This window comes from Rhyacophila brunnea, unplaced genomic scaffold, assembly GCF_057557595.1.
Source record: "Rhyacophila brunnea isolate RB1 unplaced genomic scaffold, BYU_Rbru_1.0 scaffold_14, whole genome shotgun sequence".
Lineage (NCBI taxonomy): Eukaryota > Metazoa > Arthropoda > Insecta > Trichoptera > Rhyacophilidae > Rhyacophila > Rhyacophila brunnea.
In genome coordinates this window covers 19,987,617-20,002,500 of record NW_028232796.1, presented here as the reverse complement: position 1 = coordinate 20,002,500, position 14,884 = coordinate 19,987,617, and the positions used below count along the sequence as shown (strand labels likewise).

General features: G+C 30.5%; 1 protein-coding gene across 1 annotated transcript in view; it reads right to left on the bottom strand.

The window, feature by feature from the left end:
- kn (EBF transcription factor knot) overlaps window positions 1-14,884 on the bottom strand; it is a 225,956-nt gene that overhangs the window by 165,417 nt on the left and 45,655 nt on the right. The window contains exon 5 of the mRNA XM_085942363.1: window positions 12,034-12,089. Coding sequence (XP_085798489.1) covers window positions 12,034-12,089 — 56 coding nt within the window. The remainder of the gene's footprint in view (window positions 1-12,033; window positions 12,090-14,884) is intronic.

Below are 14,884 nucleotides of genomic sequence, written 5' to 3'. Positions count from 1 at the left end.
GCCTTGTCAGCCCCCCCCCCCCTTTGTGGGGGCCATTATCTCTACACTAACTCAATTTGTGATTTTTGTCAAAAAACTGCCCCTTTCGTTACGGGAGCAGTATAATAGTTACTAACATATTGATAAAATCAAGGATCAATACTGAATAATATGTTGAAATTCTCCAAAAAAATCCTGCCCACTATAATTACTATACTAATCATAATTGTATGGATGGAGTCTTTACATTATAGTAAAATAAATTAGTTTTGAAAATAGGAACAGATTATTTACAACATATTGTCACTCTATTTTTAACTTGTTGTCAGTGTAATTAATTAGTTTTGGTATATTAAATTTGAAGATTGAATCCAAATATATAATATAATACTGGTTATATAATATAATATGTAGGGGAGTAAAATTTTGAGTAGCAAAACAGATGCTTCACTAGTTTCAAAATGATCCACAAATAGCCGATTATATAAATGCACAAGATTTTAAGAAAACGTCATGATCATTCTATTATTCTTCTATTATCGAAATAATAATTATTTTTACCGGTACTTAATCTAAACTGAACTTCATTGTTATTGTCACTTTCGTGCTGGGACAACACTAAAACATTGTAATGATTTTTTAATGCAACTATAGAGTTTTTTTAGTGGTAGTGTTTAGGAAATTTTACTACAAAATGTTTGATCAAACAAATGAAAAAAAAAGGTATAGAAATAAATGCGTGTTGGCAGATTTGCTTCGATTGTGTAATTATGCAATAATTTAGCTGGTAAAATAATGCTATTATTTTTCAATTAATATATTTGTAAATAAATTTAAAAAGCAAAGTAGCTATAAACATGAATTATTACGATAATGCGTGAATTAAAAAAACATACAAACACCACTTACATTAATTATTCAATATTTCGATGGTAATTTTTCTTGTAAAAACTTCCCTAAACATTTGATACTAATGACATTCAAAAAAATAATTTGATTTTATTCACAAACATATTCATTAGATATATTTGAAAAATAATTATTCACAATATTAAAACTATTTAAAAAAATCATTACTTTCTTACTAGATAGTACAATTATGGCGAGATATTTAAAAAATAATTGGTCTGCCTGAAATATAAATATAAAAAAACGTTTCTGAGTTTTATTATTGATTTATGTCTATAAGTATATTTTAAATCGACAGATAATTCAGTAGGTAAAGCAAACATGTAATAATCGACATGTTGGAGCCATTATAATGCGCCAAGTACACAGTATCATTGACATTATAGCGTCACCATAGCGATATGATGTAGCATAACGGCCGTTATAGACTAGCGCCGCTCGTAGAGGGCCTATCGCTGTAAAGCTCATTGTGTTTGCGTAGACCCTGGCTAATAATCTAATGATACTCACAATACATGTAGTACGTTGCATAACCGTTAATGATATATGTTTTTGGAATAACTGGAATCATACGATGACATTACATGGGTTACGTAAATATAACATTATTATTGCCAGTAGATAAACAAATTAATCGTTATACATAACTAAATTCAACCTAAGTTATATTTATAAATTCATAAAACAAAAATATTTTAAAAAGCATGCTTTTCAAGTGTGAGCTTTATCCATGATTTTTTTGGTCTGGGTACCGATTAAACGATAACTGAATATTTTATGTTTCTGATTCCGTCAACATAATATGGCTACTAGCTTTATATTAAACTGAAGTGATAAAAAATATTAAATCTGATTTATATATAAGATAATGTAACAAGAGTACTTAGGTAAGACGTAAAATGATTTCTATCCATTTTATAACTAAATATACAACAATCACTTTTTTAAATGATCAAATTCGACAATTACATTATTTTTAATTTAAACAATAGTCAAGAAAGCTCAGTACGTTCTATCAATATAAAATCAAATATTTTATAACTTACCTACCTAAAAACCCCTCAAAACTTTGTTATTATTTTTATGCGCATATCTCAAATTATAAGTGATGGAAAGAAACTCTCTTGCTTTTGTGCTTTTGGCCTACTTAATGTCTGTCCTGTAAATTTGTATTAATATTATTTAAAAATAGATGGAATATGTACAATGCAAATCATTGTTTATTCGTTCAATAAATGTACACAGATGATAATTTTGAGATTACATTTGGCTAATTTAAACTTTTGAAATCGATAGATTATAATAATATTACATTTAATATTATAGTATTTCGATAGTGTTAGTTTTACATAATTTACCATCGCTTTTTTTCTCAGATCGCGATAAGAAATTAAAGTTTTAAACTCTAAGCTGCTAATGTATTGGTAATAATAGTAATAAGTAATATAGATGATTGATTTTGTATAATTTACTATACAGTATTAGTTTTTCCTCATTTTATATATACAATTATATAATTGTTTTTTTTTTTAATAAGACATCAGCCATTTTTTCCGTCCTAGAGTGCTACGCTTAAGCTAGTCTTTGAGGTTTTTGAGCCAGGACTATCTTCTTCTACCAAAGAGACTCGCATATTCAAGATGTTTTCTGCAATTATATCTCTCGGAATGCCACATGATTTGCCTAAAGTATTACAATTTTATTGTTTTTACTTTTCTTATTATGTTTTTGGTCTTTTTTATGCACGACATTTTTGTAACTTTGTCTTTCCAGCTGATACAAAGCTGTCTATATACCTGATTTTGAAGCTTCAAGTTTTTTTAGTGTTGTGTTGTGAGTATATATTTTCACTCTTTATAATATAACTAAAGGGACATAGCATCTAACCATTATCATTCTCAGTCTCAGGTTTAGGTCGTGGCTACATAGTATTTTACTCAGTCAAGTAAAGGCACCCCTGGCTTTTTCGTTTCAATGGTATGATATCAATTATTATCCAAAATGCAACCTACAACTACTAGACCACAATATTACCATTAATAAAGTTTTCATTTAAAATATGATAATTAATAATATAAAAATTTGTAGATTCTATACAAAATTTTAAGTTATGAGTAGGTACGAGTAATATATTAAGCCACTGAAAGTACTATACTCTCAAAGATGGGGTTGTTATGCATGTCACTCACACGTGGAAGACGTGTTATATTAGCCATTTTAAAAATAATGAATAACGCGTAAACAGCATACTGTAAGGTTATACTGTGAACGATATAACACTTTGTTATGAGTTTTAGCGCACAGGCGTTATTTCACACTAAACCCCTTTGCGGTGGGTGGAGTAATATATCGCTGAAGAAAATTTATGTTAAACGCAACAAATATTACGGAAACCGTAAGCTCATAGCTCTCTCCATAAATTTATGAAGGTTTTATGATAAAGGTATTTTCTACCAGCCATGCGACGTCATTTAGTGATTATTTTGTTGTTCTAGTTTTAAATTATAAAGGTAATATTACTTGCTCTAAAATTATGACATACATAGTATTGAAAGTTATTTATTAATACGTCTAGATTTAGATGATTTATTGTGGTGTTGGTGATAGCTTCTGAAGATAGGGCTGGTCCTAGCAAATGCGAGGACTCTAGGTATGAGATATGAATATTATTACCGCTCAAAAAATGTTTGACGATAGGTAAGGAGTCTTTAAATATCTTCATTATTTATACATATAGTTATTAAAATAATTAATCAGGCATTTATATAGTATATTACCTAAGCAATATAATATTATATTTCTAATATATATAATAATTCAAGACTATAGCTTTTAAATTTTTCAGTAACATATTATTATAATTAACAGATATAATTACAACAGAAAAATATTGATCTTTATATAAGAATATTACTTTATACCACATGATGTCAATGGAAAAATTTTAAATATGTTTTAAAAAACATTTTATATATAAGTAATTCCGGAACATGTCGTTTTTTTTTATTTTACACGAGTATTATATAATTCTACTGCACAAGGCCCTCGCATTTAAAATGTTTTATACTTTTGACAGAAATTAAAAACCAGCTTTAATATATCGTTGCATTAGTTTTTATTATGATACCGCAAGTCACTAAGGGCATGAAGCCTACACAGAGCGCTAGATTACAATTTGGGGCCAATCAGTCCAGTCGCTTGAAGACCGGGTCTGTTTGATAATAAAATGTAGAGAACACAACATTAAAGAATATCATCAATGTGTGCTTTCTCTGGGTCGTTTTAAAATTAATTAATTAAGCATACGTCATTGCGTAGAAACCCAATTCTTGTGTAGTCTGAAAATAAAGTTATTGTGTATAGATCGTTAAAATTAAAAAATATATATGAATAACATACGGTTTTAGTACTGCATCCGTTATGAGGGAACAATTTAGTCTAAGATAGGAAAATGTTCGTGGTCACATGATGATTACCATTGATAAGAGGGAGACATGCAGGTTTTCTGGAAAATGTTTGACATCTATCGACATAGCAGTTAGACTCTGTTGAGTTCTGCAGTTTTTTGGTCGCATAGGCTGCAAGGAAGACTTGTGGTTTGACGATATTTGATCGGGTTGAATGTCAGAAAAATAAAAAAAAGCTCCTTATGGGTGGATGAAAGCATGCCAATTATCTTTTGCTGGTTTGATGTCTGGATAATGCTAAATTCTTACAATTGTGGAAGGCCAGTTGGTGCTAAAATTCATATTCATGACGGGGTGAAAAAATACAGTAAGGATGTGCAATTAAAATAGATACTTTAGAAAATCAATATTTCGTTATCGATTTAATCGATTATTTGTATAACCACGTAATCGGGTATCTTTTAAAAGTAGGATAATTAAATCAAGATAATAATTAATAGTATCCATTTTAGAGTTTTACACGAGCACTATAATAATATAAGAGTAATGAGTTATTGTTACGGAAGTAAAAAAAGCTTTACTTATTTTTTTTCAGTCTTTAATTTGAAAATATAATCTAAATCAAAGTTCAAAATTATTCATATTTTCATGGTGAAATTACCGATTTCAATTTTATAAGAATAATCTCCATTGTTAAATATCAATATTTCTTAGAATAGATTTTTTATTCGTCTTGTTTCTGTGCAAGAGCCATTATTAGCCATCGGGAATGATGTAGAGCAGTGCTTCTTAAACTTTTTCATACCACGGCCCCCGAAATCAAAAAAAAAAATCCATGGCTCCCCTCCCCAAAAAAAATTAGTCTTTAGTAATCAACAGTATTTTATTTACCATTATTTATCATCAATTAATAGGTTCATTTTTATTAAAAATAAAAAAAAAACATTTACTTGCATGTAAAGCAAAATTTAAAAAAAAAATTAACTTTCAAATTTATTACAGCTACCTACAAAAATAATTTTATGTGAGGGGTGTGATTTCACATTTTTACCAAAGTCTCCGTTGAAAGACACGAGTTGTGTTTATTTTTTAATACCATGATACAATATACAATGATGAGAATGCTGTTTCGCATAGGTATGTTGTGTGTTGACATAAATCTTATATAATATTTTGTTTATATAATCGGATAAAGTATTGTGATCGTGTGAAAATTCGACCTCGATATTGTAACTGATTTGTATCAGGCATCGTCCAGTGTTCACGTTTTATATTTTTTTTCGAATTGACTACTGAAATTTTTCATGGGCTCCCTGGCAGTAGCTCCAGTTTGAGAAGTACTGATGTAGAGTATATCTTTCGCTGCTTTAAACAGGGATGAAGTGTTGAACTCAAACTTGTTTGTTTCAGAGATTCTTGAACGGAGACATTCTTCTACCAGGATCTCGCTTATCAGAAACCTTCCTTTAAATTATGAGATGCAAAAGTTGATACCTCTCAAAATTATGCTTGATTTTTTATTATTGAATCGAAGATCTCTTCACACATTCACTGCTGACCTGTTAATTACCACAACTCGGTCAATGCTGAAGACGCGCCTGGCGTGTAACAATTAGTATGATAATTAAATGTGGTAATTAACTCATTCACTGCTGACTAGATAATGACTTTTTAATTACCACCTTTAAAATGCACGTTAATTATATCGATTGGCCGCCTGGTCATTACGCGCCAGGTGCGTCTTCAGCGTCCAACGTATTAACTGGTCAGCAGTGAATGTATATGTATATAATGGCCACACGCCAGGCGTGTTTTGAGCACTGACTGTGTTAAAGACAGTAGTATTAATAATTACATAAGTCAAAAAAATAAAGAGACTTTTATTATTGCTAAAATGCTTTGAATGAATCTTTTCGTGAGTTTTGTGAGTGATAATTTGGTTTTGCTTGAAAATTCGCTTTCACAAAATACTCCCCGTAACACACGTTACGAACCGGGGTCTTTATTTATATGTGAATAAGTCAAAATAAAACGGCCGTAATTTGTACATACGCAGAAAATATAAAGGCGTAATTTTAACGGGGCATTCTGGGCGCCGTATACGGGACGTATATATTCATCGTTATTGCGACTATGAAAGAAGAGTCACTGAGCGCAGTAAAATGAAATTTACGTGTGCGGCGTAACCCTTAGCCGTAGTTACGTCTAACAAGAAGACGGCGCGTGACGTACTCTCTCCTTTTACGGCCTGAGCGCCTCGAAATTAATTTGCATTATTGTTATTGATAGTTAAATTTTATATGTCGTGCATGGATTTGCTCGAAACATTGACGGTAAAAAGTATGTAACTAAATCAAAACTTTAACGAAGAAAATTCGAAAATATTATGATATTTTGTTCAGGTCTATGAAACAACTGAATCGGTAGACAAATAAATGATGTCACCATTACATAATAATATATAGCTGGTAATGGCATCGTATCAATCTTTATTATCTTTACCGCAGCCAATTGTATGGTTTTTGTTACATGACCGTTTATTTCAAAGAAATATTCAGATTTTGTTACCTATGTAAATTTTTACTACAAATTGATTATTTTTTTAAATTAAATTGTTGCATAATAAAGTTATTTATAATTTAAAACATAACAAAAGCCATTTTTGTTATATTATGTATAGGTAAAATTTCTGTTTTTTCTTAAGGTTTTTTATCGTAATTTATTTATTTTTTTATCGTAAATTGGAATTTAAATAGTTGTATGCACATGTGCGATGATTTGCAAAAACGAAGAAAATGAATTTAGGAGTAGTTGTTGTTAAATTGGATTCGTATTGACTGGTTGAGTCACAAAACTTGCTCTGACGATTTTTTTTACTGAAAAGTATATCACAAAAAAATGGTTTTTATTTCATATCTACTACGTCAATAAATATAATTTTATTTTCTCATCATATTAACTGACATAAAACGATATATGATAGCAATTTTTTTAAGGAAATGGCATGCAATTAATAAAAAAAAGGCTTTTGTAAAATGTACAGAGCGGATTTTGCGACTCGATGACTTTTAATATATCATTGTAATCGGTCACTAAACACCATATATGGGGCAGTAAAACTCAAGAAATATTATCTGCAGATCAAAATCGACTTAAAATACTTTTTATCACCTGAATTATGTTACATTTAAAAACTATTTAGGTACCCAAATATGCTACAATGCAAAATGACTTTGTGAAGAATATCGTAATATATTCTTCCCAATATAGATATGTGTATGTTGTACAAAATGCAAGTAGTTGTTGCCCCATTTTTAGTAATATTGATGAAAAGCTTTGATCCAGTATGTACTCACTCAAAAATCACATGCAAACATTTACCTTAATGCCAGAAACTTGAGTAGTACAATATCGTATAGAAAGATGCATTCTAAGAATAACGCGTAAAATAATATAATAATTATAAAAGTCTATCACGATACATCGATCGAAAAAACAGATTATTGTCAACTAGCTGAACACGCGTCAGGAAACTTTGAAAATAGACGTAGAGGCCATTGATTTCATGTCTCAGTTCTCCATATAATTAAAAATGTCCAGGGAAATAAGTTAATTTTAATTCATATTAATGATAGATAAGTTATTGTTGTATAAATGCAGTTATTACAGATACTGGAGGCTTTATAAATGTAACGTCCAGATTTCTTGAAATGACAGGTTAACAAAGGAAAAAATTACTGTATTCTCTTACTTGTAATTCTAGGAAATATCAACGATAGTCGTAGTAAAGGACGACGCCAAAGCAACAAGCAAACTGTTCTGGATAGTAGACGATAAAAGAAAGATCTGATTGTTGCCAAACTCTGATAGATGATGGAATAAAAAAAAGTAAATGTTACGTATTTATGTGGTATGCATAGATCTAGATAATTACTTAAACCAAAACTGGCAAATATTAATTTGATACCTTCATTTAGATATAGCTAATTTTTATCCCAAAATAAACAAATTATTATTGTATGATCAATAGCAATATAAAATTATTGTATTACTTTGGTAATAATAAATTATTTACTGTTACGCGCGCCGCTGGCACCGTCAAGTGAACAAGCCATAAGCGTCTCGTGAACCGCAACTGTGCTATACCCAATTAACAGGGATTTATGGCTACCAAATAATTAACTCAAAACCTTCTTCCTCTTCTTATTCCTTCGTTTAAGTTTTCCTCTAAGTCAAGTTGTTGGCATTATAATACTTCGCGGAGAAAAATACCCGGCGATAGCTACATACTTATCGTGTTCTACTTTATCACAAATTTAATAGATATATCAATGGTACCTATACATTTCGAAGTGTTATATTAATATCTAGTATCTATTGATAACAGTGGCGAAGGGTGGAGGTAGGCTGTTAAGATCCGCCATAAATAGTGCACATTAAACTTTTTCAGACATACATATTTGTTTTCATTGAAATAAGACTACAATTTACAGATAGTGTAGGTTAGATTTTAAAATTCAATTAAACCCTGAGAAACCAAGCCATAATAGATATTAGTCAAAAAATACATGTCTATCTATAAAATATCTAAAATTATGCAATTAAATCATACATAACTTTGAGTATTTTATAGATAGAATAATATTTTCTATTTATTATAGTTTGGTTTACGCAGGGCTTAATGAATCAAAAAAATGAACCAAAAATATGTGTAATATGTAGTTTTAATCCAACGAAAACAAATAACTATGAATGAAAAATTGTACACAATTTTGTCGTATTGCCCAAATTAGACCAAATCTATTATGGTTTCGTTTAGGCAGGGTTTAATTGATTTTTAAAAACTAACTAATACCATCTGTAAATTGTAGTCTTAGTTCAATAAAAACAAATACATATGACTAACAGAGTTTAGTGTGCACTATTTATAGCGAATCTTAACAGCCTACCTCCACCCTTCGCCACTGATTGATAATGGTCTCACAATACTTACAACGAACTGTACTAATTATTGTAATAACTTTAAAAAAATTAATGAATACTGTTCTATGTTCCCATATGGTTATATTATTTTTCGATTTCTGTGCATTATACACCTTCAAGTAACTGGGGGTACATATCACGGGAGATGGCATTTTGCAGAAAGAGCTCGCTATCCGAATGTGAATGGCTGGAGCAACATTTAACTCGATGCGAAATGTCTGGGACTCACGATTGTACTCGGCCAAAACCAAATGCCGCCTATTCGACGCATGCATTCTGACGGTGCTGCTTTACGGTAGCGAATCATGGCACCTTACGAAGGCTCAGAGAAACCGTATACTGAGCTTCGAAAATAGATGTTTACGACAAATACTGGGTGTGTGGTGGTATGACTTTAGGAGCAACGAGGAGATAAGAGAGCGCACCAAGCAGCCTCTCATCACGCTGAAAGTGAAGAGGCGACGTTGGACCTGGCTCGGCCACGTGCTGCGGGTGCCAGAAGAGAACTTTAAGCTGGCTTGCCTGTTCTTCAAGCCGACCGGATTCCGGCGACCTGGAAGGCCGCTAAATACAATCTACAGAGTGTATACGGCGGAGCTACGGGATGCTGGTTTGACCTGGAACGAAGCAAGAAGACTTACGAGCGACAGGAATTCTTGGAGGCGCCGCGTGGTGTCCATATGCTCCAGTTAAGGGGCGGATATGGCCAAAGAAAGAAGAAGAAGAAGTGCATTATGCCGAACGTATATCCTTCCATACCGTTGTTTTATTGTAGGACCTCTATTGAATATAAAATCCATGTTTGCATGCATACGTTACTACCAGAAGAACATATTGATTAAATAATTTGTTATCACAATACAAACTTTTTGTACCTATCGGGAAAATGACAAACGTATAAAGTTTTAGTCTCTTTTATTAAAATATGTTAATATCAAGTCTTTGAAATATGGAATTCTTATCTGTTATATTATATACCACATCGCATATATTATTTAAATTCAATCACCAAACTCGATTCTCCAAGCAAATATTATTAATTCACAATTATTTAGAACCGACGTAATGAGTTGTATAAATATAAAAAAAATATATATAATACTGTGATACATAATTAAATAGATATTAGTTCTGTGTAAGTGTATACTTTTTCATCCAAAAACAGTTTAAACATAATTACATATTCTGTTTTGATAAAACATAATATTACAGAGGGCTTGTGGGTCTGGCTTATTATCTTTTTGTAGGCGGAAGAAACAACACAATCATCGGTTTCCTGATTATGTGGCAGGAAAACAGTTTGAGAAACACGTGCATCTCACGTGGCCAACGCGTGCCGGTCACGTGCACGATTGTCATCGTTTATATTATATTCTTTTTACGATAGCAATGAGACTTTATAATATTTATATGTTGCGATGTATTGTACAAATATTTGAAATCATTATTTCCTTGTAGTGATTTATATATTATAATATATATTGTGTATATTACTGTGTAGTTATTTTTATCAATTCCAATTTCATTTAACTACGATTTGATGTAGTATCTATTCCAATAAAATAAGAAATAAAATGCAAAACTGTTAAACATTCCTATTTGAAAACGTTTATTAATTAATATTTTAAAACTAATACAATATATACCTATTCTTACATATAATTATATGTAGATATTTAAATACTCGTGGAAATAAACCAGTGTATTTGCGTTCTTAAGAAACAATTAATTTCAAGATAAATGCGGCTCTCGTGGTGCAGTGCGTAAGGCACTTGCCTTCCATCTGAGAGTTCCTGAGTTCGATTCCCGGTCAAGGACACACAATATTTATCTGTTTTTCTCAAAGCCTGGGTGTCTGTGATTATTCAAAATTACTAACAATCACCTTGTACGAAAAAGCAAGGACATGGATGGTTACTAATAATTAAAAAAAAAAAAATCTCAAGATGAATAATAAATTATTTGTGTTCTAAAAAAATTTTCTTCGTGTGCTATATATTTTCTATGTCTAAGGCCTGTCATTCATTCGACATATAATATGTATTGTATTTAAATAAATATATATATATATATCAATAGCATTACAATCATCTAGCAACATCATCGAATACGAGTAGAAATCGACCATACTGTGATATGTGTCCTTGAAACTATATTAAAAATAATTCAAAACATAAAATTCGGTACCTACTAAACATAAGGTAGGCATGTCTGTATATTATATTAGATTTATTAAGGTCGTCTTTTTTAACTTTATAAATAATGACAACTTAACATGCTTACATTTGTAAACAGCAGTATATTGTAAACTAGATACATTGATACCATTAATATTTTACAATATATAATTTATCCGAGTTATTTTTCTTTATATAAATAATTCTTGGTAACAAAATATTAATCGCTATATAATATGTGTATTTATTAGGAAGGTTGTAGTTTTTTTATACAGGATTATATGAATTGTATAAAGTAATAGTACCTATTATTTTTACATCAACGGTTTCCATGAAATTTTAATAGAATGATAACCATAGAAAATTACATATGAACGGTTCCTTATGTGCAAAATACCTGTTCATATAAAAACTGTTGAGGTAAGTTTCCCTTATTTAATAATTTATGATAATTATATATATCTACGTATTATTCATTGCAGACATATAAAAAATGAAGTAAATACAATTAAATATAATATTGTCTATAAATACTTAAATGGAAGTATGTTTAATATTAGTATAATATATAAACTCACCTGTTTTGTGACAGAATCAATAAGCCTAACGAAAATATCCTGTTCTTGTCGTACACCTGAAAAAAAGAAACAAATCTATATTATATTTTAAATACTTACTATATACATAGGTAAGTATTAGGTTCTCATAACATTTACATCCATACCTAATTAAAGAGTTAATGTTAAGTGCAATGTTAATGATGATATTATAAATTAAATAGTATAATAATTATTATACGCTAAGAATATTACAAGATCAATTTAATACATTTTATACTCATATTATGTTTGTTTTCAGCGTGATAAATTTACATCAAAACAATCTAAAAATACCAGGGCAACAGAAAACCTAATGGGAAGAGAAGTGCGAAAGTCTCTCATACCTACTCCTCCAACCATTTGTCTCATTTACCGCAGCAAACCGCCCAACATTTCTGTGCTCCTGTTTTCGCGTTATCCGTACAACAGAAATGACTCTACGATTTGTTAACAGGTTAAAATTACATGACATGACATTTATTTTCCGGTCTGTTGTGCGAGGCTGGATAGGATAGCGTTACGGCCATTTTCGAACAGATAAATTTGGCCCGTCGTGTTTATGTTGGTGTTTGTATATGCACTTTATCCGATGCATTGTTTATGTATTGCTAGTTTGTATGTATGTATTGTCTTACCTCTTAATGGTATAATTCGACAAGCAATAAAGGTGATTTACGTTAAATGGTCTATCAATTCGCTACAACAGACAATAGGGAAGTGAATTAAGGATAATTTAAACCATCGTATTATAATATTCAGCTTATAATAATAATAATAATAATATACTAGACACTGTTTTCCTCCTAATTAAAAAAAGTAAATCACTGTATTCTATTCTAAGCGGAGCATATGGGCATCAAGAGATTAGATGTAATATAGTGTTGTCGCCTAACATATTAGATGTTGACACGGTATCAAATATATATTGAAAAACCGGATTGAAAAAAAAAGATTTCAACCACAAAACACGATTTCGTGCTTACACAAAAAAATATGGCCACTCTACGAACAAGGCTGTACAATATTCGTGGATGCTTTTAATTACGTATTCGAGGCTTTTTTCATATTGAAGAAGAAATGAATCAGGTGGCTTACGTAAAATTGTGACCGCGTTAATAATTGGCCACAGACAATAATATATTAGAATGATTTTTTTTCTTTGTTTACATTACGGGTAGGTACTATATTATTTAGAAATTGAAGAAAAAAAATAGTAGGTACGTATAACATATTTAAGTGGCTGTAAAATCTAATTACCCAAAATTATAAACGAAGAAAAAAGTGAGAAAAGGAGACAAAGTTGACAAAAGAAACATATTATTATTTTGTAATAACATAGTAATTATTACCCTTAAATCCATGATAGAAATTCTTTTGTGTGTATATTACTTTTACAAACGATCATATTTACTATTCTTATAAATTAGCAGTGGTATCTATGAACAAAAACTGTAACGAATCCGTCAGGACACTTTGATCGTTGCAGAGAAATGCAAATTTTTAAATAAAATTTCATTCATACAAAAAATATAAAGAATAGCACAGTCTGTTTCTTAAATGTAACACTAAGGGTCGTATGCATGAGATTCCCAAAAACCTTATAGGCTATATACTGCACGTTTGTATGCATAGGTACAAACGTAATTAGCTATTAAGTGACGTCACGAATGTGACATCTCATGTGTCATAGTGTTCGTATTATAAAATTTCATTCCCCGATAAATAATTCAAAATTTTGACATTGTAAATGTGTCTGAAAGTGTGCGAACGGTACCATATAAATTTAATAATTATACATGAATAATTATTATGAACTTTAAATAATTTATCAGCTATTTTATCAAATTTATTTTATAATTATTATACTGTACGAAAGGATAAAGTATTGCCAGTAAACTTTTCCATTTGGTGGGAACACTGAATGCATTTGGTGGCAATCCTGAATATTATTATGACTAACTTCACTTCAATAATTACAGAATAAGAATAAATGACAGAAAATGCAAATGATTTAGATAATAATATGTAATGATCTCTGTATAATATTATCATTTATTATCATTCACCGTATGACACTATTGATGTTTCCAGTGTATTTGAGAGTTGTGCCTTGTTTATTACAGCTATCTTACAATAATTAACTAGGTAGGTAGGTACCATAATATTTTGAAGAATGCAGAATGATTTCAATTGCATATTTTAATGCCAGATACAGCAGTAGGTACATATTTTTGCGGTCGTTTAGCGGAGATATTTTATCGTAATCTTACGTAAGTCCATCTTATCTCTCCATGAGAAATATTGCAAACGAAATAGGTACGAGGCATTTTATTTGTTACCTACTATCTAGATTATAGACTAGGGATCAAAATTATACGTATTTTGTAAACAGCACGACTAGGAACTGTTTTTAAAGTTCGCAAATGTTTTACAGAGTCTACAAGATGAACAAGGGCCTCAAGCAAACATTTGTTGCAATGAATGCAAAATTAAAATGACATTTGAAAGTGACAGCTGAGGCAGCCATTTTGAATGGCGCGTGACGTCAGATTGCTTACGACACAAACAGTGCTATACGCTATATGATAGAAAATCGGTTCAATAGCTTATAAAAAATTTGGGAATCTCATACATACGGCCCTAAGCAATTAACGGTTAAATCACAATAATAACGATCCAAAAATCATTTTAAGATTGGGTCCAGTCTAGGCAAACGATCGACACAAATTTTTGGAATGTTGGATCTGATTGCATCTGTTTGTCTGCCAATGTAATTTGAGCTTTAGTAAAAGTTTATTTTTTCACCATGTTCGAAGAAGATAATATGGGC